The sequence below is a fragment of the Mauremys mutica genome, chromosome 6, assembly GCF_020497125.1.
Source record: "Mauremys mutica isolate MM-2020 ecotype Southern chromosome 6, ASM2049712v1, whole genome shotgun sequence".
Classification (NCBI taxonomy): domain Eukaryota; kingdom Metazoa; phylum Chordata; order Testudines; family Geoemydidae; genus Mauremys; species Mauremys mutica.
Window position 1 is genome coordinate 35,464,350 of NC_059077.1, and position 24,105 is coordinate 35,488,454.

The 24,105-nt window shown below is 43.0% G+C and overlaps 1 protein-coding gene across 9 annotated transcripts in view; it reads right to left on the reverse strand.

Annotated features, from left to right (window-relative positions):
• Positions 1–24,105, reverse strand: part of LOC123372697 (cAMP-specific 3',5'-cyclic phosphodiesterase 4D) — a 618,378-nt gene that overhangs the window by 141,777 nt on the left and 452,496 nt on the right. For 8 of the 9 annotated variants that reach the window (XM_045021019.1, XM_045021017.1, XM_045021020.1 and 5 more), the window contains 2 exons: positions 21,932–22,005; positions 16,170–16,219 (listed from right to left, as the gene is read on the reverse strand). In XM_045021019.1, the coding sequence (XP_044876954.1) occupies positions 16,170–16,219; positions 21,932–22,005 (124 nt within the window). Of the gene's footprint in view, positions 1–7,374; positions 7,531–16,169; positions 16,220–21,931; positions 22,006–24,105 lie in introns of those variants that run through there. The other variant, XM_045021025.1, reaches the window with a different exon arrangement.

The following is a 24,105-nucleotide window of genomic DNA, read 5'->3' on the forward strand; positions in this document are numbered from 1 at the left end:
GCCATCTGTTGCCTACTTTCATTTCTGCCTGTAAAGCCCAGCGTATAAGTACCTTACATAACTCCAAAAACCAGAGCAGGTACACAGGCCATAAATAAAGACCTGCATTACTTAACTAGGGCTAGTAAGACATACATAATGAATCTTACAATTCTATACAGTACAAAGGATTGTTGTTTCAGCTCCAGTTATTTTTCATACCATTCTTATTTTATACGTGGATGCTGAGTTTGGATTAATAAAAACACCTAAATCTCAACATTAACTTTAGAAAATTGACAAATTTTCCTTCTATATAATTCTAGAATCACTGTTTGGTGTGATTTATTTTTGAAGGAGATCATAAAAAACACTTATTTCCTGAAAAATATGTCTCCCTTCCTTGAGGACTTTTCCTGTTTTTTCTGTCTGCTGTTTCTAATTGGCCCTTAAGCTTCAGAAATCAGTGACACCTGCTGGCAGCAAACAGCTATCCTGGTTCTAAGTAACAGCAACAAAAAGGAAATACCAACTCTCGAGAAGAGAGAAGTATTTGTGCATTGTACACCGTGTTGCTAGACTACACTGGGATCTATTTAAATAACAAATTTCATTTTCACTTAAAAGGGGGGGGGAAGATGTTTATGAGGATAGGTGATATACACATTGGGCACAATCAGGTTACTGCTAATAAAGTTCAAAAAATGTATTGAAGACATAAAGGCCTGTAAATAAAATCATACAGACAGTAACTGAATACACACATATGAGAGAGGTAGGATAAATAGGTAAGTAATTAATGGGACTCTGTAACTTGTAAAGCAGGGTGTCAAGTAATTCACCGTAAATCAAAATTAGTACCATATTAGCCAAGGATGGAAGTTCAAAATGAACGTTTTCTTGTGTCTTGGCAGAAATTGAGTTGGACACAATTAACAATGTAGTTTGTTTATTCTTCTTCTTTTCAACAATGACAACAAAACAGTGGGGGCTTACACTGACATGCACTATGAATGTCTTCCAAATATCACAATATCAGGACTTAATCAAGGTGATCAGCACATACACTAATATACAACCTCTCATCTGATATTTCTTTCAATTTGTCTATATTTCTTATTCCTCTACTCCCCCAATAGACTAAAACACACTGTACACACCATCAGGTGTTATTTTTGTCTTTTACATTTGAGAAAACAACTATAATTTATGTGAATGAATGTATTTCACAGGGATCGATTCGGGGGGGGGGGGGGATTTTCAAAAGCACCTACAGGATTTAGAAGCAAAAATCTCATTGACTTTCAAAAGACTTGTGCTCCTAAATACCTACCACAGCACTTTTGAAAATATCCACTTAAAAGCCCTAAACTGTTGTAGTAGATTGAACTGGACTACCTTTTGTGTTTACCATTGATCTTTATTGTATGTCAAATCTTTCTAATTATCTTTTCAACTACTGATCCTGTGTACTGTCTTCCTTGCTGCCTGTCTGCAGACACATGCCAAATTTAGACTCCACTAGGAAGAAAATTTCTCGAAGACTAGATATAGTTTCCTGCATGTTAAAAGACTTAAAGAAATTTCAAGAAGAAAGGTAACATACTCTCCATAACTGGAGTTAACTGAGATATGTGGTCCCTATTCAGGGCCAGCTCCAGACCCCAGCACGCCAAGTGCGCGCTTGGGGCAGCATTTTGCCGGGAGGGCAGCAGGCGACTCCGGCGGACCTTCCGCAGTCATGCCTGCGGGAGGTCTACTGGAGCCGCGGGACCAGCGGACCTCCCACAGGCATGACTGCAGAGGGTCCGCTGGTCCCGCAGCTCCGGTGGCCCTCCCGAAGGCATGCCTGTGGACGCTCCACCGGAGCCGCGGGACCAGAGGACCCTCCACAGGCACGTCTGCAAGAGGTCCCCCGGAGCCGCGGGACCGGCATGCTTGGGGCGGCCAAATTCCTAGAGCCACCCCTGTCCCTAATTTGTATGTATGCATTCCATGCACCGGAGACTGGAAGATTCTTGGTAGCAGTGTTCATTGGTCCACACCTGCACTCCTCTTCTTCTTATGCTCTGATCTGAGGATATAAGGTATGGACAGGACCACCCAGAGGGGGGAGGGGGCAAGTGGGGCAATTTGCCCCAGGCCTGGGCCCTGCAGGGGCCCCGCAAGCCCTGGCCAAGAATCCCTTTCGTGGCGCGGGGGGGCTAGTGGCTTCTCGGAGATGCTGGTGGCCACCGCACGGAGCTGCGGGATATGCTGCTGCCTGCAGAACAGCCCTTTTCCAGGGGGCTCGATTGGCTGAGCTGCCTGCGGAGCAGGAACCAGGTGCTTCAGACCCGGGCGGAGGTAAGCGGGAGGGAGGCGCTGGCGTGGGGCAGGCTGGTCCTGTCCTGTGCGGCGCTCAGCCACGCCCCAGGCCCTACGAGGAGGTGAGGATGGGCATGGGGACGCTTGGGCTCTGTGCCAGCCCTGCCATGGACTCCCCGCCGGCAAGCCGTGCCACCCAGCTGCGCTCCACGTGAGTGCTCCTGCTGGGCACGCCAGGCACGGCGCAGGGCTGGGACGGGGCAGCTCTGTGCCCACAGGGGAGCCAGGGGGCTCCCCGTGCTCTTGCAGCACTGCTAACAGGCAGCTGCTGGGGACGGGGTGGGAGGGGGCAGGCGCTCTGGCTGTGCTCGCAGCGCATCTCCCAGGCAGCGGCAGCTCCGGCTGGAAGGAGCGCTGCGGGTGGCTGGAGAGAGCGCACAGAGCGCGCACCTGGTGGCTGTGGGTGACTCTGGCTGCAGGGGGCGCACAGAGCTGGGGGTGGCTGGAGAGAGCGCACAGAGCGCATCTGGTGGCTGTGGGTGACTCTGGCTACAGGGGGCGCGCAGAGCCGGGGTGGCTGGAGAGGGCGCAGAGCACGTCTGGTGGCTGTGGGTGACTGGCTACAGGGGGCGCGCAGAGCCGGGGTGGCTGGAGAGGGCGCAGAGCGCGTCTGGTGGCTGTGGGTGACTCTGGCTACAGGGGGCGTGCAGAGCTGGGGCGGCTGGAGAGGGCGCAGAGCGTGTCTGGTGGCTGTGGGTGACTCTGGCTGCAGGGGGCGCGCAGAGCCAGGGTGGCTGGAGAGCGTGCAGAGCGCATGCAGTGGTTATGGGTTTGTGACTGGCTGCAGGGGGCGCGCAGAGCCGGGGTGGCTGGAGAGTATGCAGAGCGCACGCAGTGGTTATGGGTGGGTGACTGGCTACAGGGAGTGCGCAGAGCTGGGAACGGAAGTTGGAACAGTGGTGGGGGCATTTAGGAGAATTCTCTGCAATGAGTTTATCAGGCCTCAGCAAGGAAGGGCAAGCCAGTCATTTGGAAATAGTTCCCGCTGTGTCTGGACAATGCTGTGTCCTGATCAATACTTGTCTGGAAAACTTGGCTTGTAAGCACAGCGTTGACTTTTGGAAGCAGAAATTCTCCCCCTCTAGAGGAAACAACCCCTTTGCATTTCTACAGTCCAAAACTCAGTCTTTTTTTTCTTCAAATAGCCCTTAAAAATGTACTGTGGGGGTGAGAGCTTCCCTACGACAACCTTCAGCTTGTGTATCCCAGCGATGTAAGGACTGGCAAACCAGGCTGATTTTAATGGAATCCAGGACAATCTGCAGCCTGACAGACAGGAGACTTCACTGGCCTCTGCACCGTGCTAATGGTCACACAGCGCATTGTGTGGTAACCTAGCGCCGTGTCTGTGTACGTAGCTCTACGGTGAAAACCCAGTTGTGCTGTTAACTTGCAGGGCAATAATTTTCTGCCATAAACCTTAACTCCAGTCAATAATATACCCTTTGGTGTGTCTCTGCACTTGAGTTATATGTACTCAGCTGATTTACAGTAGTAAATACCATGTCCCCCCAATTGACACAGGATCAATAGTTCACATCGGGCAGTAACAGTCCACTTATCATGCAAGTTCTGAGCTCAAATTAGGAGCCCCAGTCACGGACAAAGGCCCATTGTGTTAGGTGCTGTGCAAACACAGAACAAAAAGACGGTCCCTCACGTCCCCACACAGTGGTTCTGAAGTTCACAATCAGCTCTAATGCAAATGCAGAGCGTGAATAAAATGAACTAGCTGGCTGGTTTCAAGAGCTGTGGGGCAAGATAGACTGATTTGAGTTTGAGATTTTGTTTAGTTTTCATTTGCTTTCTTCCTGGCAAACACTGTAGTAACTTGACTGCTGTGTCTACCAGGCGGGCCTGCTTTTAACTGCTGTGGAGAAGTGCTCTAACTGCCACAGCAAAGGGCCCTTTATAAATGCAGAACATAATAATCAGACCTATTACAATTACTACCAGGTGGCAGGGTTGCCCAGAGCGGGGAGCAAGTGGGGCAATTTGCCCCAGACCCCCACGAGAATATAGTATTCTATAGTATTGCAACCTTTTTTTAATGGAAGGGGTCCCCAAAATTGCTTTGCCCCAGGCCCCCTAAATCCTCTGGGCGGCCCTGGGTATGGAGCAGATAACCCCTTCTCTAGTTCCTTCTTTACTGCATTTTAAGTCTTCATAATCCAAAGCAGAAGGGAAGGAGTAGTGGGTAGTGGAATACAGATACGGACCACACATCTCAAAGAACTTCTGTTGTGGAAGGTAGGTGACTTTTCTTCTTCAAGTGCTGGTCCCTATATGTATTCCTGATTAACAGTACTCAAGACAAAGGAGGGTGCAAGATCTCTGTAGTATCAATGACTGTAAGACTTCTGACCTAAATGATGTATCAGCTGAGGAAGCTTGTACCAGGTCATAGTGTCTTGGGAAGATAAGAACAGAACTTCATGTGACAGCTTTACATATGTCAAGGAATGGTATTTCCTGAAGCAAAGCTACCAAAGTGGCCTGTGTCATGGTGGAGTGAACCTTCATTCCATAAGGTGGAGGATCATCCGATAACTGGTAACAGAGCAAGATACAGCCTGAAACCCATTTTGATAGCCTCTGTGAAGATATTGATTGCACTTTCATGTGTTCTGTTAGGGCCATAGCAGTCTAGGCGATCTTCTAGAGCATTTTGATCTCTGACGATAGAACACCTATGTCTGATGTATGTCCAGGGAATGGAGTTTCTGGTCCTCAGTGGTAGTATGAAGCTTAGCGGAAAAACACAGGTTACATGTACAGTATGATTCAAGTGATGTCATTACCTCCCAAGAAGACTTTCCCATCAGCAGCCAAACATCTAGGCAGGGAAAGACTGTCAAACTATGCACTGGAAGTGTGCGGCTGCTACTGAAAGTATTTTAATAAATACTCTGGGCACTGCTGCCAGTCCAAAGGGAAGCGAAGCACCCTGTATTGATAATGGTTCGCACCTATCATGAACTTCAGGAACCACCTGTGGGATGGGAGGATGTCTATGTGGAAATAGGCATCCTTCATGTTGAGAGCTGTAAACCATTCATTTCTGTTTAGGGATGGGATTATCAGGGCCAGGGTGACCATCCTGAATCTCAGTCTTCAGATAAAGACATTGAGGTGCTGGAGATCTAATATGGCTCTCAATTCTCCATTCTTCTTGGGGATTAGGAAATATTAGTAATAAAATCCCTTTCACCAATGCTGAGGTGGTACTGGTTCTATGGCTCCACATACAAGTAGGGGGTCTATTTCCAATAGAGTAGTTCCTGAAAAGGGCTGGGGAAGGAGGTTTCGGAGGGAGAGGGGAGAGAACCTCTATGGTATACCTGAAATGAATAGTGTTGAGGATACATCCATCCACTATTATTGTCCTTCATTTTAGGGGAAAACAGCACTAGGCAGCCATCAAATTGGAGAGTGGAAGGATCTGGCATTGGGTAGATATGTGATTCTTGAAGGTCCCATCAAAAGTACTTTTTGACAGGTGGTTGCTGTTTGCAAGACAAAGGAGGAACACTATGCTGGTTTCATCACACTTTCATGGTAGTTCATATACTCTCTGGTGAAAAAAAGGCTGCAAAGTTGGTCTAGGCACATAAAGTTTCCTGTTGATTTTCTCCTGCGTGCTGGGGTGTATATCCCCAGGAAATGGAGGATTGCCCTTTTATTGAATCCAAGGCCTCATCAATCTTTTGATTGAATAAGATGCCCCCTTCAAAGGGTAAATCCTCTATGATGGACTGTCCTTCCCTGGAGATGCCCTTGGATTGAAGCAGGACTCCCTTGCGTAACAATAGGAGCTGCCATTTATCTAGAGGCTATATCGGTCACAGGTACTGTGGCTTAAAGGAAAGATCTGGCTAGAAGTATACCCTCTTCCATCAGGACTTGGAATTGCCCTGTCCTCCTGAGGGAGTTTGTCTTTAAATTCTGCAAAGTTGGAGTAGCTAATGAAATCATACTTTGCAAATAGCACCTGGTGATAGATACCAGTGGTTCTCAAACTTTTGTACTGGTGACCCCTTTCACATAGCAAGCCTATGAGTGTGATCCCCTTTATAAATTAAAAACACGTTTTAATGTATTTAACACCATTATAAATGCTGGAGGCAAAGTGGGGGTTGGGGTGGAGGCTGACAGCTCACAACCCCCCATATGAAACCTTGCAACCCCCTGAGAGGTCCCAACCCCCAGTTTGAGAACCTCTGGACTATACAGAATTGGAGGCTGGTAGATTTCTCCTTAGGAGGTCCAAGTGTTTGGTCTGCTTGTCTGAAGGGGTAGATCTAACATGTTGTTGTCTATTCCTCTCTGTAACAACTTGAACAACCAGAAAATTGGGGGCAGGATGAATCAAAAAAATCTGTTCCCTGTGGAGGAACAAAGTATTTTTGTCTGTCCTCTTAGGAGTAGATGAACATGTCATTGGGACATGCCACACCACTTTGGTTGGCTCTCAGATAGCCTTGCTGACAGAAAGTGCTACCCTTATAAGTCCCATCCTCTCCAAAATATTCAGATGTTTGTGGGATGACTCTTGGACTTTCTTCAAGGGGAACTGGAGGGCATCAGCAGCCCCTTTGAAACAACTCCTGAAACTGCTTGTGATCATCTAATGAAGACAGTTATGCTGGAGCAACTCTCTCACTGGGAGAGAAAGAAAATATACCAGAAGGTGCTGCTGGATCTGGATCTTTTTTTTTTTTTGTCTTCCACTAGGAGCTCCCGGGGAAGTTAAGTCTGATCTCTTGGAGAAGAGAGATGGTGAGATTATCAGTGGTATCGAATGGATTTGGGATAATGCACGTATGTGTCCCATGTTTCCCATTAAGGCCAGCTAGAGGGATCCATCATGAGTTGGGGTGGACACCAAGTTATAGCGTATCGCCCATCCTGAGGATGGGGCTATCCCATTTTATGCAGTTGTGACAGGCCCATAGATTCTGGAGCCTGTATCTCAGCTCATGTTCCTTGAAGGTGGTGATAAGGGTCCTTATCCCATATCAGACTCACCTGAGGAAGAAAATGAGGGCTCCATCTCCAAGGTGATGCTGTTGGAAATGCTGATGAGAAATGACCCCTATTGGTAGAGGGACGAGAAGTCTCTTCCTTAATGTTAGTGAATCAACGGTGTCAGAATCTCCCTTGTAAGAATTGGTTCACATAAGAGGGAAGATTTCATATCTGTCAGGATGATGATGTCTTCCAAAGTGGTGTACCGGTATTTGTCACCATGATGAGTTCTGTTTCTCTGAACTATCATTGTTAGCTCAGAGGAGTGATGATGTATGGGGTAGTCATCTGCACATCGGTGTTGGAGATTGTACTGGCTGAACCTCATGCCTCTCTTTACACTGTAATGGTGATTTTGCTCCTGCCAATGGTACCAAAGCAGAAGCATTCTTAGTCTTTGAAGTCTAGAGTTCAGTACCATGCCTTTAATGGATTTTTGAGCATCCTGGTAACCGGTGTGATGACTGACTCAACTTCGAGGGTGTAGGGGATGCAGCCCTCTCCTTAGAAATAGATCTGGAGGTGAATTTCTCTTGCGTCTTTACAGAGATCTTCTTACCCTTGTAGTCAGCCTGAGATGAAGAGCCCTTGGCTCTACCCTTGCTTGCCCCTGTGTCTGAACTGTGTTGGGCAGTGCATTCCTTGACACCTCAGCCCACTGTTCAGGGGCATCTGCCCAGCCCAGATCCAACCGAGGCCTCAGGCTGCCGCATAAGGTGCTCCCTGAGACTGAACTCTCGTACTTGAAGAGTGCGAAGGAGCTGCAGATACTACACTTAGGGCTAGACTACACTTACCAGCCGGGTCGACGCGGTGAGTTCGACTTCTCGGAGTTCGAACTATCGCATCTAATCTGGACGCGATAGTTAGAACTCCGGAAGCGCCGCGGTCGACTCCGGTACTCCACCACTGCAAAAGGCGGTGGCGGAGTCGACCTTGGAGCCGCGGACTTCGATTCCGCAGCGTCTGGACGGGTGAGTAGTTCGAACTAGGGTACTTCGAATTCAGCTACGCTATTCACGTAGCTGAATTTGCGTACCCTAGTTCGATCCCGCTTCTTAGTGTGGACAAGCCCTTAATGGAGATATGAGCTTCTCCAAGGCAGTAGAGGCACCTCTGGTGGTGGTTGCTGACCACAAAAGAACGCAGGCAGATGATGGGTTTTTGAAGCCTGGAATCCTGGGCATACTCAGAGTCCTGTACCAGGAAGGATGGTGGGAAGGGGCTAAAATCCGACTATGTAAAGCTAACTAAACTATACTAAGCAGAGTTATTTACATATTTACTGTTTGTTAATATTTACAGGAATAATGTTGGAAGATAAGTCAATGGACACTGGAGGGTTCCATCTCAGATCATGTGGCAGTGAGAAGGAGCTGCAGAGGCAGTCAGTCCATACCACCCATTATACTTTCAGATGAGAGCATGAAGAGAAGGGTGCAGGAGAATTGCCTGGAGTCTGGTTGCTGAACAGAACACACAGTCGAAAAGGGACTCTGGGAGCTCCAGTCAGCACTGCTGATCGGGCCATTAAAAGTCCGGTTGGTGCAGGACTCCGCATGGCTCCCAGAAGCGGCGCCATGTCGCTTTACTCCTAGGCAGAGGGATGGCTGGGGGGGCTCTGTGCGCTGCCCCTGCCCGAGCGCCGGCTCCGCAGCTCCCATTGGCTGGGAACTGCAGCCAATGGGAGCTGTGGGGCGGCACCTGTGAATGGAGGCAGCGCACAGAGCTGCCTGCTCACCCCTGCACCTAGGAGCCAAGGGACATGTCACTGCTTCTGGGGAGCCACCTGAGGTAAGCACCGCCTTGAGCACACCTCCTCCCACACCCCAACTCCCTGCTTCAGCCCTGATCCCCCTCCTGCACTCCGAACCTCTCAGCCCCATCCCCCCAGGCTGGAGCCCCATCCTGCACCCCAAACCCCTCATCCCCATCCCCATCCTATAGTCTGCACCCCCAGCCAGAGCCCTCACCCCCGCGGCACCCCAAACCCTTGCCCCAGCCTGGAGTCCCCTCCCGCACCCAAACACCCTCCTGGAGACTGCTCCCCACTCCCCCTCCTGCGCCCAATCCCCTACCCCAGCTCAGATCCCCCTCCTGCACCCCAAACCCATCATCCCCAGCCCCTACCCGAGAGCCTGCACCCCCAGCCGGAGCCCTCACACCTTCCTGCACCCTAACCCCCTGCCCAAGCCAGGAATCCCCTCCCATACCCTGAACCCCTCATTTCGGGCCCCACCCTGGAGCCCGCACCCCAGCTGGAGTCCTCACCCCTTCCCACACACCAACTCCCTGCCCCATCCTGGTGAAAATGAGTGAGTGAGGGTGGGGGAGAGCAAGCAACAGAGGCAGAGGGTATGGCGTGAGTGGGGGGTGGGGCCTTGGAGAAGGGGTGGGGCCTCAGGGGAGGGGCAGGGCAAGATTTTGTGCGATTAGAAAGTTGGCAACCCTAGGGTGCAGGCATAGACTAACGGATACTACTAGCGAGAATCTTCCAGTCCCGGGCACATGGAGTAAATGTGTACCCACAGTGGAATATATAGAGGGACAAACATTTGAAGAGTCAGATTTTACACCAGGATATGTAAGCCTACTTAGTATTTATCTTGAAATCCTTATCAAAATAGTTTGCTGTGGTAAATTATGTTTGATTAAAATACCAATAGATTGTACACCAAAATCAAAGAACCCCAAATGCACAAATAAGAAAACAGTCAAACTTCCTTCAGCATACGAAGGCACTGTACCAACAGCAACAAAAATCCCTCTTCTCCTCAGAACCAAGCCTTCCATGCCACTCCAATGTGTAAGGAAATCTCCCCCAACTCAATCAGCTAGAGTTAGGGTGGCCAACGCATTTATCTTACCTCTGCCACAAGCCAGGCACAGTTTACTCTGCGAAAACTTTTCATCAATCAGAAAACAGTATATTCAAAGGGCAAGTGAATTGTGCCTAAATCAAGAGGGGTGGCACATTTGCTGCACTTCCCTCTTGACCAGGATGTGCTTTATATACCCCAAGCCTATTATGAACTCCAGGAACTTCATTATTTTAAAAGATGACACTGATAACAACATTGCAAGATTTTACTTTGTTAAGTGATCTGAGATATTGATTATTTTAAATGGTGTTAGAGGCCACTGAATTTCATATTCAAGGTAACAACAATACTTCACTATTGTAAGAATTAGCCATTGTAAGGCATGCATCTTTTGTTCTTTGCTGCCCCCTCATGTATTTTCACATGTACTTTACTCCCTGCTCTTCACCAATGATATCACAGAAGCTAGAAAAGACAAAAACCTCTAGATCATCTAGCACATCTCCTTGCAGCATTACACTGTACAGTTCTTTGTCCAGTTAGCTTTAAAAGTTTCAAGTGACAGGATGTTAACCACTTCTTCTGGGAGACTAGTCTATAGTCTACATCATTGTCAGGAAGATTTTCTGATATTCAGAAAGAATGCTCTATATTAATTTCATTCTATTACTCTATTAAGCTTTTCAGATCTATTGCTAGTTTTGATGGAGTGTGTGTGTGTGTGTATATAAAGTGATGGCAAATATATAGAATGGAAAACTATTACACAGTTGTTTTGTAAAAATAGTTTGGTGTCACATTTCAAGGCTGATATCACTTATTCAGTTACTGTGCTCAAGGTTAATAGTCAGTCATATTTTTCAATGAAAGAAAATCATATTGTTTCAAATATTTCCATATTGTCATTTAATTTGGAGCATATTTTTTCTAAAGCTGCTAGGTCATTCCTAGAGATAATGAAGTCTGTAATCCTTAGAGGGAAAGGGCTTTATATTTTCTTAGTCGCAGTTTTTAGCTACTATTAGTGTTTTGTAGAGCCATCTTTCTATTCCATTGCTTACAGTATATAATTTAGTGTGGAGGGACTGTCTATTGCCTAAGAGAGCTGGAATTTGTGGAGGTATGATTCCTAGAACTAGGTATAGTCATACTGTGACTGCTTCTCAATATACTCTCATTACACATTTTCCCACCTAATTTGTTTTAATCTTTCCATTTCTGATTTGCAGCTGTAGCCTTTTCTTTTCTTTTTTAAATTGCAGCTGCTGTCATTTCTGAAAGGGTCTAGTATGTGTGAATGTGGATATTTAGTTTTATTTATTTTTATTATATTAAAACTGCCTATCTCAGGCTCTAAGCAGCCTGATGAACTATTAAGAATAAAACCATAATAATAAAATAAAACAATTGTAAAACACTGGTTGATTCCACCTCACAGCCATTCAGCGATATTAAAAAAAAAAAATCCTTCACCCCTCAGTTCATTCCAAGAAAAGCCTAAACACCATCCTTCAGAAGATCTACTTAAAGAAACCACTAAAGGAGAACAATTGTTTCAGAATATGTCAGACAGTGGAATATTCGATCATCAGTATCAGCTGTGGTTTTTAGTGAATATACCTAAGCATGTTGGACAGTCCCTTTAGAGCCAGATTGTGGGACAAGAACCAGGAGCTACGCTTTCCATGTGAATGTGGACAAAAATAAGTAAATACTCCATATTGAACTGAACAACTACTGCCCATTTTAAAAGCCACCCATTTCTTTCCTCACCTCCAACCATGAAGCAATACTTTCTTTAAAGGGCTCTGGTCAAATGATCCAATGGCCTGGTTGCCATACTCCCTGCGAAACAGTTTGAAATTTTTTATCCATGTGCTACTGTAGAATGAATTCTAGTATCAACTCATTCCAGCTAATGCATTTTTTCTCCTCATATGTGCTTACCTGAAATGAGTATCTATAATTAAAGAACAATTCCTTCTGATCTCAATGAAGAAAATCCATATTACCTTCCTTATTTCCTTTGCACCCCTTCCTCACCTTTTCTTTTTCATCCCTTCCACCATGCTGCCTCTTACACTAGGAACTTCCTTCACATTCTGGCTTCCTCCTTCTTCTCATTCAAATCCTTCCTGAGAATAAAATTTTTCCAGGAAGCCTATCAACCTTAATCTACCACCCAAAGTGCTTATTATTTACTTTAGTGACAATGCATCTTCCAGTCATCTAGCTTATTAGACTTGTGCCTGGTGCCCTCAGGTTCCTGCTGGCAGTGTTAGCAGTGCTGTCTGTACTGCTGTGATGAGTCTTCCACTTGCCTGCTGGTCTGAATGTCTAGAGCAGCAAGAGCAGCACTGACAAGAAGACTTTCCAGCAGCAAGGAAGCCAGACAGTCAGCACTTCAAACACCTCTGCCAAGAGTCCAAGGGGCAAGGTGGCGCCACAAAAGGATTGCTTTTTAAAATTGTTGCGAGAAAGAATGATACAAGCATTTTTCCTGCCTTTCTCCCTAGGTGCATTGCTTTGGTGTAACATGCATTACCGTGATTTTATATGGCTTAGGAAGATATCTATGCAAACTTCTGTGCTTAGTCATGAAGGTCTGTTACTATAGAAACAACAATAATATCAAATACAACATTATGTCTAGGGATGGGCAAACCAGTTCAGGCAAAATACCATCCAGCTGCAACCCTTACTCATTAGACAAAGTGAATCCTAATCCTTTTCATGGTTTGCAGTGATTTAATACTTTTCCCAGCCTTTGAAGTCTTTTGGCCTCTCAGATCCGACCACCCTAATATGTAGGTTGGGCATGGCAGATCTGGTGGCCTTTCTGGTGCAGCATGTTAACATTACATGAAATTAAACTACCCCTACACTTCACTGCTCTCTACTGCTGCTCCCTTTAAATTTCCTGGCACAGAAAAGTTTTCTAGTTAAATTGCACCCTGAGTGCACCTCATACCTTATAGGCATTCAAACCTCAAATGATGTACTACTTCTGACATGCACATTGCACTCCGGGGATTAAGTAAAGGGAAGTCTCCAGATCAGTGGAAAATTGAAAGAGCGCACTAGTGGCATCCAGCAGAGAGTATCCTGGATCCTGCTGTTTGGGCAGCTATTCCTGCTGGAGGAAAGAAATTGGCACAAGGGCTTCCCTGGTAGGGGAGCTTATAAGGCACTGGCTTGTGTGTGCGCGCATGTGCATGTACAACCTCTCTTTATGGTATCATCACATTGTGGGATGCAATCCAGACCAGAGAGAGGTTGTGCCACTGCTTGGCCCATAACCCAGGGAGCCTCACAATGCTTTGCTATTGTAGTTCCTAACCTGTGCCTTCACAAACAGCCAAACAACATGTCGGTCACACCCTGAGTGTCTGTGTATAGCTGCAGCCTGCCAGCAACACTCCAGTCACAATCTGGCTTCCAGAAGCCTTGATTACCACCTGTAGGGTAACCCCAACACACACCCAGTCTTCAATATTCCCCAAAAATATGTGTTCTGTCCAGCCCTCTCCGGGGCAGTTCAGATATTAGAGATCTGTTGCCCCTGTAAGGGGTTAATATACAACAGTTTGCTACTTTAATTAGAGTTACCAAACAATTAAGCTTAAATACAACATTGGATTAGTTTTGATTAAAAATACAACTTTTTTTTTTACTATAAAGAGATAGATTTTAAGTGAGTACAGTTATAAGGTATTAAAGTCAGAAATGGTTACAAGAGAAATAAAGATAAAACACTTTCTAGTAACTAAAACTTAAACTAGATGTTGTTCAAGGTAAAATCTTTACCACGTGTTCCCAGCAACATTGCTAACCAAATTCTCAGGTCAGGATGCCCTCCTAAAGTCAAAGGGCTGGTTTCTTTGTCATCTTAGGTTAAAGAGATAGGGAGAGAAAGAAAGAAAGAAAGAATACCTGGGGTGTTTTTTGTCCTTCACTTTTAATCCAGTCACCCTTTGAAATGCATTTTCCTAAGGGTTACCCCTAGATAAAGTGCCTTCCCACTGTGAGGCTGGAGACATGAAATCTCATGGTGAAAGAGTTTCCACTTTGTTGTTGTTTAAATGTTGTTTAAAATGCAGATTGATCTGTTCCTACCCTCCTTCTGTTGCCAAAGAATGACCACTTGACTGGTGTTTATGTAACCCACACACCTCCTGGGTGTAGTGTTCTGTCCTATCTAGTGGCATCGAGAACACATACAGAGAGAGAGAGATAGATTAATGAGTTTGCTCTACAGCCTTAGCTAACAGGCTTATGGCTTTTAGCTCATGCGATAGAGACTCATGCACTAAGCTACAAAGGCTCCAGGTTCGATCCCACCCACAGATGACTGGGGTCTGTGGGCGTTACATTTGCCAATCAACTTTGATGACACCTGGCTAGAGGAGTTAGTTTGTCCTTTGTCTGTGAGGAACAGGTTCACTCCCTCTCAGGACTTCTCGGTTAAATAAATCTAAGTCATAATTTCCGCTTATGTTCATAACTTTACATATAATGTTGTTACACACATTTCACCATCTTATTGACCAGTGAGTTATTAGTTTTCAAATGATACCTCAACAAGGCATATTTTGTGCAAAGATTATTATAGCAGCGTGTAGGGTGTGAATATAGGAGTGCTTTCAGTCACAGTTATCAGATATTTTTTTTTATTATTAGGAATTTTTCTGTGCTACAGACTTTCTGAATCCTTGAATCTATGGGAAGGGGCCAAAATTTCTGAAAAAAAAAAAAAAAGAACCTGAAGCCTATCTCCTTTAAAGGCAATAGAGTCTGGATAATCAAAGTGTGAAAAATGGGGAAGTCCTGCAATTAAAAATAAGCAGACTAGCCATCAATAATATAAATGGCTCATGGCTGCTAGCATAAAACCAACCCCCAATATTATCTCTTCAGAGAATGCATTAACAAAGGGTTATGGTTACAGTTGTCATGGGGAACAGTTACAATTAATGAGAGATCTATGCAGCTAGTTTTTTTCTCATTTGTTTAATTACCATGCATTTAAGAATTATTATAAAAGAATCTTAATTGTGGATGATTTTCAACGTGTAAATAAGTGGATTTTAAAAAGCCTAAAAGTGAAAAGCTGTCAAATCAAACTCTGATCCACATTTGTTAAGCAGGAAGCACAGCTGTGCATAACTTGTCATGAAATCAAGAAGTGAGGTGAGCACTTGCAGCATCAGTGAACATCAGGCTGACTTCCAAGTGCTATGGAGGAATTTAGACTTTATGGAGGAAACCATACAGGACACAGCAATTTTACATTATTTCAACCCTAAACCATGTCAAACTTAGTGATTTTGGCTGAGTTTCACTTCAAGTATCAGGATTCACTCAAACTCAACGAGTATGCAACTCAACGAGTATGAACCCATCTGAACAAAACAAGCAAACAAAAAATGTTGAACAGGAAACTTAGGCTCCTAAGTCACTTATGTACTTTTGAAAACTTTCCACTAACTATGCTGGGTACTAAATCATACCCAGACATTGCCTCAGTGCCTGTAGAACTCCACTTTCCAATTAGTAGGTCAATTTGTTGCCTGTGCCCTCTACTACATTTCAGTGCATCAATTTACCAATATACCCGATAGTCACATATGGATACACGCAGAAGAAATGGAGGACAAAAGACCATGGTTTATTGACATTTCCACTATCTCAAAAACAAAGTTTTGGAATGAACTCACATTAACGCCAAGGATATATCTATATCTAGATATCCATGTCTAATATGACATATCACTGGAAAGAATTAATTTGCTATTTGTGGTAAAAATTAGCCAAAACCTTATTTATAAAATAAACTTATGGATGTAAAAGAATATATTGTTTTTATTTCAAAAGAGCCAGACATTTTTGAATTACATTTTGATTTTATAAATAATTATTCAGTTTCAGAAGACCATTATACTTTCACTTTGTGATTATATTAATCTCTCTTACCTGTTATAGTTGCTTTGTTGATGGATGGTTGGTTACACATGGGTGACCGTCTGACAATGGGAAAAAAAGGCATAAATGTATCAAGTTTGTATATTAGTGCAGTCTTTAAACTATTTGTTTGAAAACACTTTTATTTGAGAGATTATTTTGGGTTGGAATGTATAGAAACTGACAAAAATAGTTCATTCGGCATACATACAGAGGTGAATAGAACTCACAAATGAACCTCATATTATTTCACAGCTTGCGCTGAGTCAGGGCCCAAATGTGCTTTCGCTGAACAGTGAGAAATTACGAAGCAGTAAAAGTAGTGAACAAGCATGAAAGAAACTACAATATTTGGTTACAGAAGGTCCCTTAATAAAGAGAATATTTCCAAAACAATCTAAAATATTGTTGAGTTTTCAATTGCTATTGTGCAGTATTTTCAGCCATTTTTCATTTGCTACACATAAAATCTGCCCCTTAGAGTTTTATTCTGCAGATCTTCTTTCATGCTTTCTCCGGTAACTGGGATGACTATGGCGGCAGATTTTCTGACTTGATACACACAAGGAACAGAAATGTCCCCTAACTCACCTACTAGGGATACCCTCAGTGTGGAGGAGTCTCCAGCAGGCACAGGGTTAACAGAACCAACTTCCCCCCAGCACAGGGATCATGTGGGTAGAAGGGAGGATGGAGAGAGGAAGGGACAGAAGAAAGGAAGGAACAGAGAGTTGTGCACTCCAGTAATGGTCTACCAAGAGACCATATGCCAGCTGGTGCCAGTTAGACCAGCCCCCAGGCTGTTCTAAAATGAGCCAGAGCTGGGGAAGAAGATTAATAAGCTGTAAATAGCTCTCTGACAAGCTCCACATTTTGCTGTATCCAGTGAAATCTGGGAATCTGCCCTATATCAGAAATTGCTTAGAAAGAGTATATTTTAACTGTTGTATTTCTACAAACCATAACTAGTACAAACCCCCAAAGTCCTCAGAGAGATCCTACAAACCTTATTAAATACTATAAAACCTTGATTCATTCCCTTAGCACCCTCCATCCTGTGCACTGAATGAGGCAGGGCTCCTACAGAAAAATTATGTGACCCTGTAATTAGAGACTGAAGATTATTGTAACGTGTATGCACCAAGATAAAATAAAAGTACAAAGGGGAAGGAACAGGCAACCTTAATTCTAGTATTTCCCAATTTTGAATGCTGACTATACAACCAATATATGATTTGTTAATTTAGTTTTTTTAAATCTAATATAATATAAATTGTGTGAAAATTCCTACTGCATACAATAAAATAGACCAGTCATATTGGTATTACTTTGATATTAAATTGGTACTAATATGAAGCTTTTAGAATACAATTTAAATGGACAGCATTCTAAAAGGAAACTGTTTAGCGTCAAATCCCTCACATTGGGATACTACAGCATAGAGGAATGTCCCCTGGCTGGGTGATGGCAGTAGCCCACCTTGCTGAAAAGTTGCACTGAATATTACATAATAAGGTCCCATGAATCAACAGTATGTAGGAGAGGGAGAATTCTGAATTCAAACTAGGCAAACAGAGCTCACTTAGCCTCTTCTGGCAAGTCTGTCGAGGAGAAGAAAAACTCTCATTTCAAATCTGAGCAATCCAAGCTCACTAGCCTTGAAAGGCAAGCAGACTCGGGTGGAATCACTGATACCTGTTCCTAGAAGGCCAGCTGGCTATGCCATGGCATTCCCATGAGCTGGACAGGGTAGACTGGCCTAACAAGCCATTACATTTGAAACTCACTTATTATAGAAACAGTACAAATTGTCATATGAATTTTACCCAGGGTTAACAAATGGAAATGGATTTGGGATAATGGCTAAACATATACGCATTGTGAGCCGGGATGTGAGAAGTCTATTTGCTCTAGGCCCGACTGAACTAGTAGTGGAGGAGTTAAATTACCAGTTCCCTTGCTGTAATACAGGAGACATATTAAGAAGATAAGAACGGCCGTACCAGGTCAGACCAAAGGTCCATCTAGCCCAGTATCTGTCTACCAACAGTGGCCAATGCCAGGTGCCCCAGAGGGAGTGAACCTAACAGGCAATGATCAAGTGATCTCTCTCCTGCCATCCATCTCCATCCTCTGACGAACAGAGGCTAGGGACACCATTCTTACCCATCCTGGCTAATAGCCATTTATGGACTTAGCCACCATGAATTTATCCAGTTCCCTTTTAAACATTGTTATAGTCCTACCCTTCACAACATCCTCAGGTAAGGAGTTCCACAAGTTGACTGTGCGCTGCATGAAGAAGAACTTCCTTTTATTTGTTTTAAACCTGCTGCCTATTAATTTCATTTGGTGACCCCTAGTTCTTGTATTATGGGAATAAGTAAATAACTTTTCCTTATCCACTTTCTCAACATCACTCAAGATTTTATATACCTCTGTCATATCCCCCCTTAGTCTTCTCTTTTCCAAGCTGAAGAGTCCTAGCCTCTTTAATCTTTCCTCGTATGGGACACTCTCCAAACCCCTAATCATTTTAGTTGCCCTTTTCTGAACCTTTTCTAGTGCTAGAATATCTTTTTTGAGGTGAGGAGACCACATCTGTACACAGTATTCGAGATGTGGGCGTACCATGGATTTATATAAGGGCAATAATATATTCTCAGTCTTATTCTCTATCCCCTTTTTAATGATTCTTAACATCCTGTTTGCTTTTTTGACTGCCTCAGCACACTGCGTGGAGATCTTCAGAGAACTATCCACGATGACTCCAAGATCTTTTTCCTGACTCATTGTAGCTAAATTAGCCCCCATCATATTGTATGTATAGTTGGGGTTATTTTTTCCAATGTGCATTACTTTACAATGTGCATTACCTTTATTGAGAGGGTACAGGGGAGTTGACAGTCGGAAAATACTTTGAATGTTCAAGTGGAGAAGTGAAACACAGAGGTGGGTTTGCTTTAGTGGTGAACAAGAAAAAGTTACTTTAGTGAACAGCTGGAAACTGGCATTTGAACAGATTGTCATAGCAAGGTTTACTGCTGCCTGCAACAAACTATGCATAGCTGTGACCTGCTGTTATGCACCAGCAAAAGAAGCAGAAGAGAAAGAGCAGGATGGATTTTATCAACAGCCAGACAGCATTGTCAATGAGATTCCTGATTATGATATGAGTCTAATAATGGGAGCTATGAATGCAAAGGTTGGTAGCAGACATAGTAAGCTAATGAATAGCGTTGGACCAAAGAGCACTGGTCCATGTTAAAGTCTACAGAAGTGCAGAGTGTGGCAGTGATCATGAATCACTAATGAGAAAGTTTAAGATTAGGTTTAAGTCCAGGAAAAAGATGGGCACTATTGGCACCAAATTTGTTGTTGATAAGTTAAAGGATAGCTCTGCAAGGAAGGGATACAAGGTGGCACTTGGAGGGCATTTCAGGCCATTAATTTGTGATTGTGGAGACATTCATCATAGACTTCATGTGATAGAAAACACAGTGGGTGAAATTATTGGAAAGCATAAGCAAATAAGGAAAAGCTGAACAAGTAATGAAACACGAACATTACAGGAAAGGTGTAAACAAGCCAAGACTGCCGGGAAAGCGGAAGAATTAAAAGCATAATGCAAAGCCGTTAAGATATTACAAAGAATGGACAAGCAAAAGTTTTCAAAAGAGGAGGCTCAAGGAGGCTCAACATGAGAAGGCATCACGAAAACAAAATATGAAAACAATATACAAAAAGCTAAGGTTGTATGGCAACACAACCAAGCCAATAACGCAAGCAATAAAAAGGCTACTGGTGGATTGACAACAAATGCCAGAAAGATGTTGGAAGTAGGGAAGAAGCCTTTTGACAAATAGCTGAACCTTATAGTTCATCCAGATGCAAGCATTCTAGATATGCTAGATGATCAGGGCAGCGTGCAAGACAGAATACAGACCAGCACTGAACTACCATTAGAAAAAGAGAAAGAGGAGTGAAGCAGTTAAAAAATGGGGAAGTTGCAGGAATACACAATATAACAGCTGAGCTGCTAAAAGCCAGCAAGACACGTGCTATCCAAGTACTAGAAAAAATATACAAGAAGGTATTGGAACAAGAGGAGATAGCAGATGCCTGGCTAAAGGCAATACTTGAACCAACTTTGAAGAAAGGAGATCCTGGTGATCCAAATAATTATAGAGGCATAGGCTTATTGTCAGTACAGGGAAAAATCATGACAAAACTACACCAACAGAGTAAGGCCAATTTTAGAGGAAGTAGTGGTGAGAAAATACAGCAGCTTCAGACCAGGCAAATATTGCACTAATCAGATACTCAAGCTCCAACAGTTGATGGAAAAAAAGCAAGAATGGGGATTAAAGATGTTTGCTGTTTTCATTGACTTCAGTCACGCTTTTTTATTTAATTTGGAGGGAAGCATTAGAGAAAGGAGCAAAATCATATGAAGTTCCAGATAATATGATTGCAATTATAAAAGCTCTGCACAAAGAATCAGGCAGTGCCATAACAACTGGTGGAAAATTTAGCAACTGGTTCAAGTCAAAGTTTGCTGTAAGACAAGGGGGCATGGAAGCATCGTTGCTTTTCATCTATTCTTAAACTGAATATTAAGAATGTTAGATGAGTCAGAGGGTTGACATTGGATAATCTAGAGTTAAGCTCCTCAATTTATGCAGATTATGTACAACTGGCAGATACATCTGAATTAATTATGATAATCTTTGCTACCTTGTAAAATTGGTGGAGTTGACTTGGACTTACAATAAGCGCCAAGATGAAGTGATTGCATTTTGGAATAGGGACAATAAATGTACTAGTGATGAAGTCATAAAACAAGTACAACAAGGAGTCTGGTGGCACCTTAAAGATTAACAGATTTATTTGGGCATAACCTTTCGTGGGTAAAAAACCTCACTTCTTCAGATGCCTGGAGAAATCTCACTATGGAGTGATAAAAACATTACGTTTGGTACCAAAGTGAAAATGTATCAAACTAGTGTACTAACTATATTACTCTATGGATGGAAGCAGCTGCATTAAATGAAACAGACATCAGAAGGCCGGAGGTAGTAGAGAAAAAGGGCAGGTGTAAAATGCAACGATTTTAAGACAAACGAAGACATTAGAAGGAGAGTAGGATGTGAAATTAGGGTATAGGATTGGCTACAACTGAAAATATTATGATGATAGCGACACTGCAGAAGACCAACAGTGATATGATGCCAGAGACCTGTTGTTAATTGAGACCACATTTCTGTAGCAATGTTGGAAAAAAATGTTGGATGTGTTATTTCAGTTATATAATTAGACTTCAATAGATACGTTAATACTCGATTACCGTATATTTTCAGACAAAGATTTCACTGTCCTGGACTGAATAGGCAGAATTTTAGGGTCAGATCCTGCTAGAGAGTTGCCATGTGTGTAGTGGTTCACACACTTGGATACAGTTGCAGGATCCCTTACACATGACTAATTTGATGCAAGTCACAGATATTAGAAGTTACTTCCAAGTTTAAATAATCACATTGTAAGTAAGGTACTGGAAGAGAAAATGATGGCTGTTGGCTTCGTTTTAATGTTTAACACTGTTATTTCAAAATATTAATAGAAAATTAACTGGTCCTATCATTTGATATCATTTGGGGCTTTTACAAGTCTAACAGCACAGGATGCACTCTGAAATCTAAAGACATTGCCCTGAGTTTTAACATTTAATAAGCACCACTCCAAAAAGTTCAGAGGGGAAAAGAGTCTGCACTCACTTGTTGGGTGCCCGATCTGGTAAGTTGGTTAATGCAGCAAAATTATTCCGTACAGTACGCAGGCTGGCCAGCACCTGGAACAAAGAAAGATGTTTCATTCTAAATTCTTGCATGTGATACTGATTTATTGCAACTCTGCTATGTTAAAGGCAAAAGAAAAACACATTACAAATGGATTATAAAAAGTTTCCAGGCTTGCTTTAATGTCTGAAGACTGAACATTATTTAACAATAAATCTTTTGTAAAACAAGAACAACAGTTTATTGCTTTTCCCCCTTCACTAAACAACTCATTATTTGTTTAAAGACAGACTTATTTGAAGAGGAGGAAAGTTTTTCACAGAATGCAATTTAACTCTCCAAAATGACCAAAAAATAATTCATGTTTTGAGAAGAATGGCCCACTAATACCTAGCACTCCATAAATAAAAATGATTACATGATTTTCCATTTGCACAGCAGCAGGCTTTTACATTTTACATCCAGTTTGAAAAAAATGTAGTGAAAAAAGTTACCAAATTCATATGCCTTGCCTATATGAACACTAACACATATGTGTGTAGGAAATGCTAGATCTGAATATAAACAAAGGATAATGTCTAGATTATGGGCACACATGGACTAGAATGGGGCATGGACAACAAAAATTAGAAGAAAAGATTTGCTGCTTTTAAAGAAAGAAAAAAAGAATAATCAAAAGAGAAAATACTAGATAGAATTGAGAAAAAAAGACTATGAAGATATTGTAGAAAGACAGGGTGAGCTGGAAGTGGGAAGGGAAAAAAGGACTAAAGGAAAAGAGAGAAGGTAAAAATAAGGAAAGATACGTGCTTGGCTTTATAGTGAATTTATATTTAACTTTTATAACCTTCTATTCTACTCTTCTAGCAGATATCCTATGTATCCTGTCTGTGGAGGAGGGGAAGAAGGGGAAGGGATGTGGTGGCTAGCTGTATTTTGAGTAACTATGCTAAAATGGCTAGATATTTATCTTGGACATATAATTACATTATTGATTATCTCTAGGGGACAGATTCTGGCTGCTCCTGTGCAAGTGGTGAGGATGAGGGGAGGGAACATGGAGCCCTTTCCTAGTTGTGCAAGGGACAGCCAAAATCCCACTCTTTGAACTCCTTAAGTGGAAAGTGTAGCAGATCACAGCACTGTGAATATTGCTTGACACATCCAAAAGGCTACCACTTCTTTCTCAAACCGTGCACTAGGACGACTAGGTGATGTTCTGAGAACAATGATAGTGCAGGAGATGCATGCTACACTCCCAGAAAGGTGCTTCTCTATGTGCTCCCCTCAGTCCCTGCCAAAGCATTCTACAGCACCCTGCAGGCAGATTGCTTCTGGCATCTGCTGCAAATGCACCAGATCACCAAACACACCCATACAGTGGCTACCAGGAGTCGGCAACCTTTCAGAAGTGGTGTGCCGTGTCTTCATTTATTCACTCTAATTTAAAGTTCTGCATGCCAGGAATACATTTTAACATTTTTAAAAGGTCTCTTTCTATAAGTCTGTAATATACAATTAAACTATTGTTGTATGTAAAGTAAATAAGGTTTTTAAAACATTTAAGAAGCTTCATTTAAAATTAAATTAAAATGCAGAGCCCCCCAGACCGGTGGCCAGGACCTGGGCATCGTGAGTGCCACTGAAAATCAGCTCACGTGCTGCCTTTGGCACGCATGCCTTAGGTTGCCTACCCCTGGGCTACAGGTTTAAAAGTAACAATACATTAGTTATTAGCTACAGTGAATTCTAGAGTTAAATAATTTTAATTCTCTTATTTGCTAATTATCTAAAAATATTTATAGTTCTGGCTTTTCTGTTTGTTTTTCCTTCCAAGGGGAATATTCCCCTGTATAAAAAATTACCCTTGTGTGTAAGTGTTTGTAGGATTGAGGCCTACAGGGGAAACCAATTAATAAAACGTAACCTCTCCCTTCTAAGTGAACACACCTCTGCTACACAAGATTTAATCACTGAATATAACTGTTGTTCATTTCAAAATCAAAGCATAGGCAAATGTGTGATCATGCAAGGAATGAAATCCACTATGCCTATTTTTAATGTATCATGCTAGACTACTACAGAAATAGATCAGACCTAACTTTTAAAATAATTCCAAAGTTATTTTATTTTTAAAACTGGAATGCATAGAA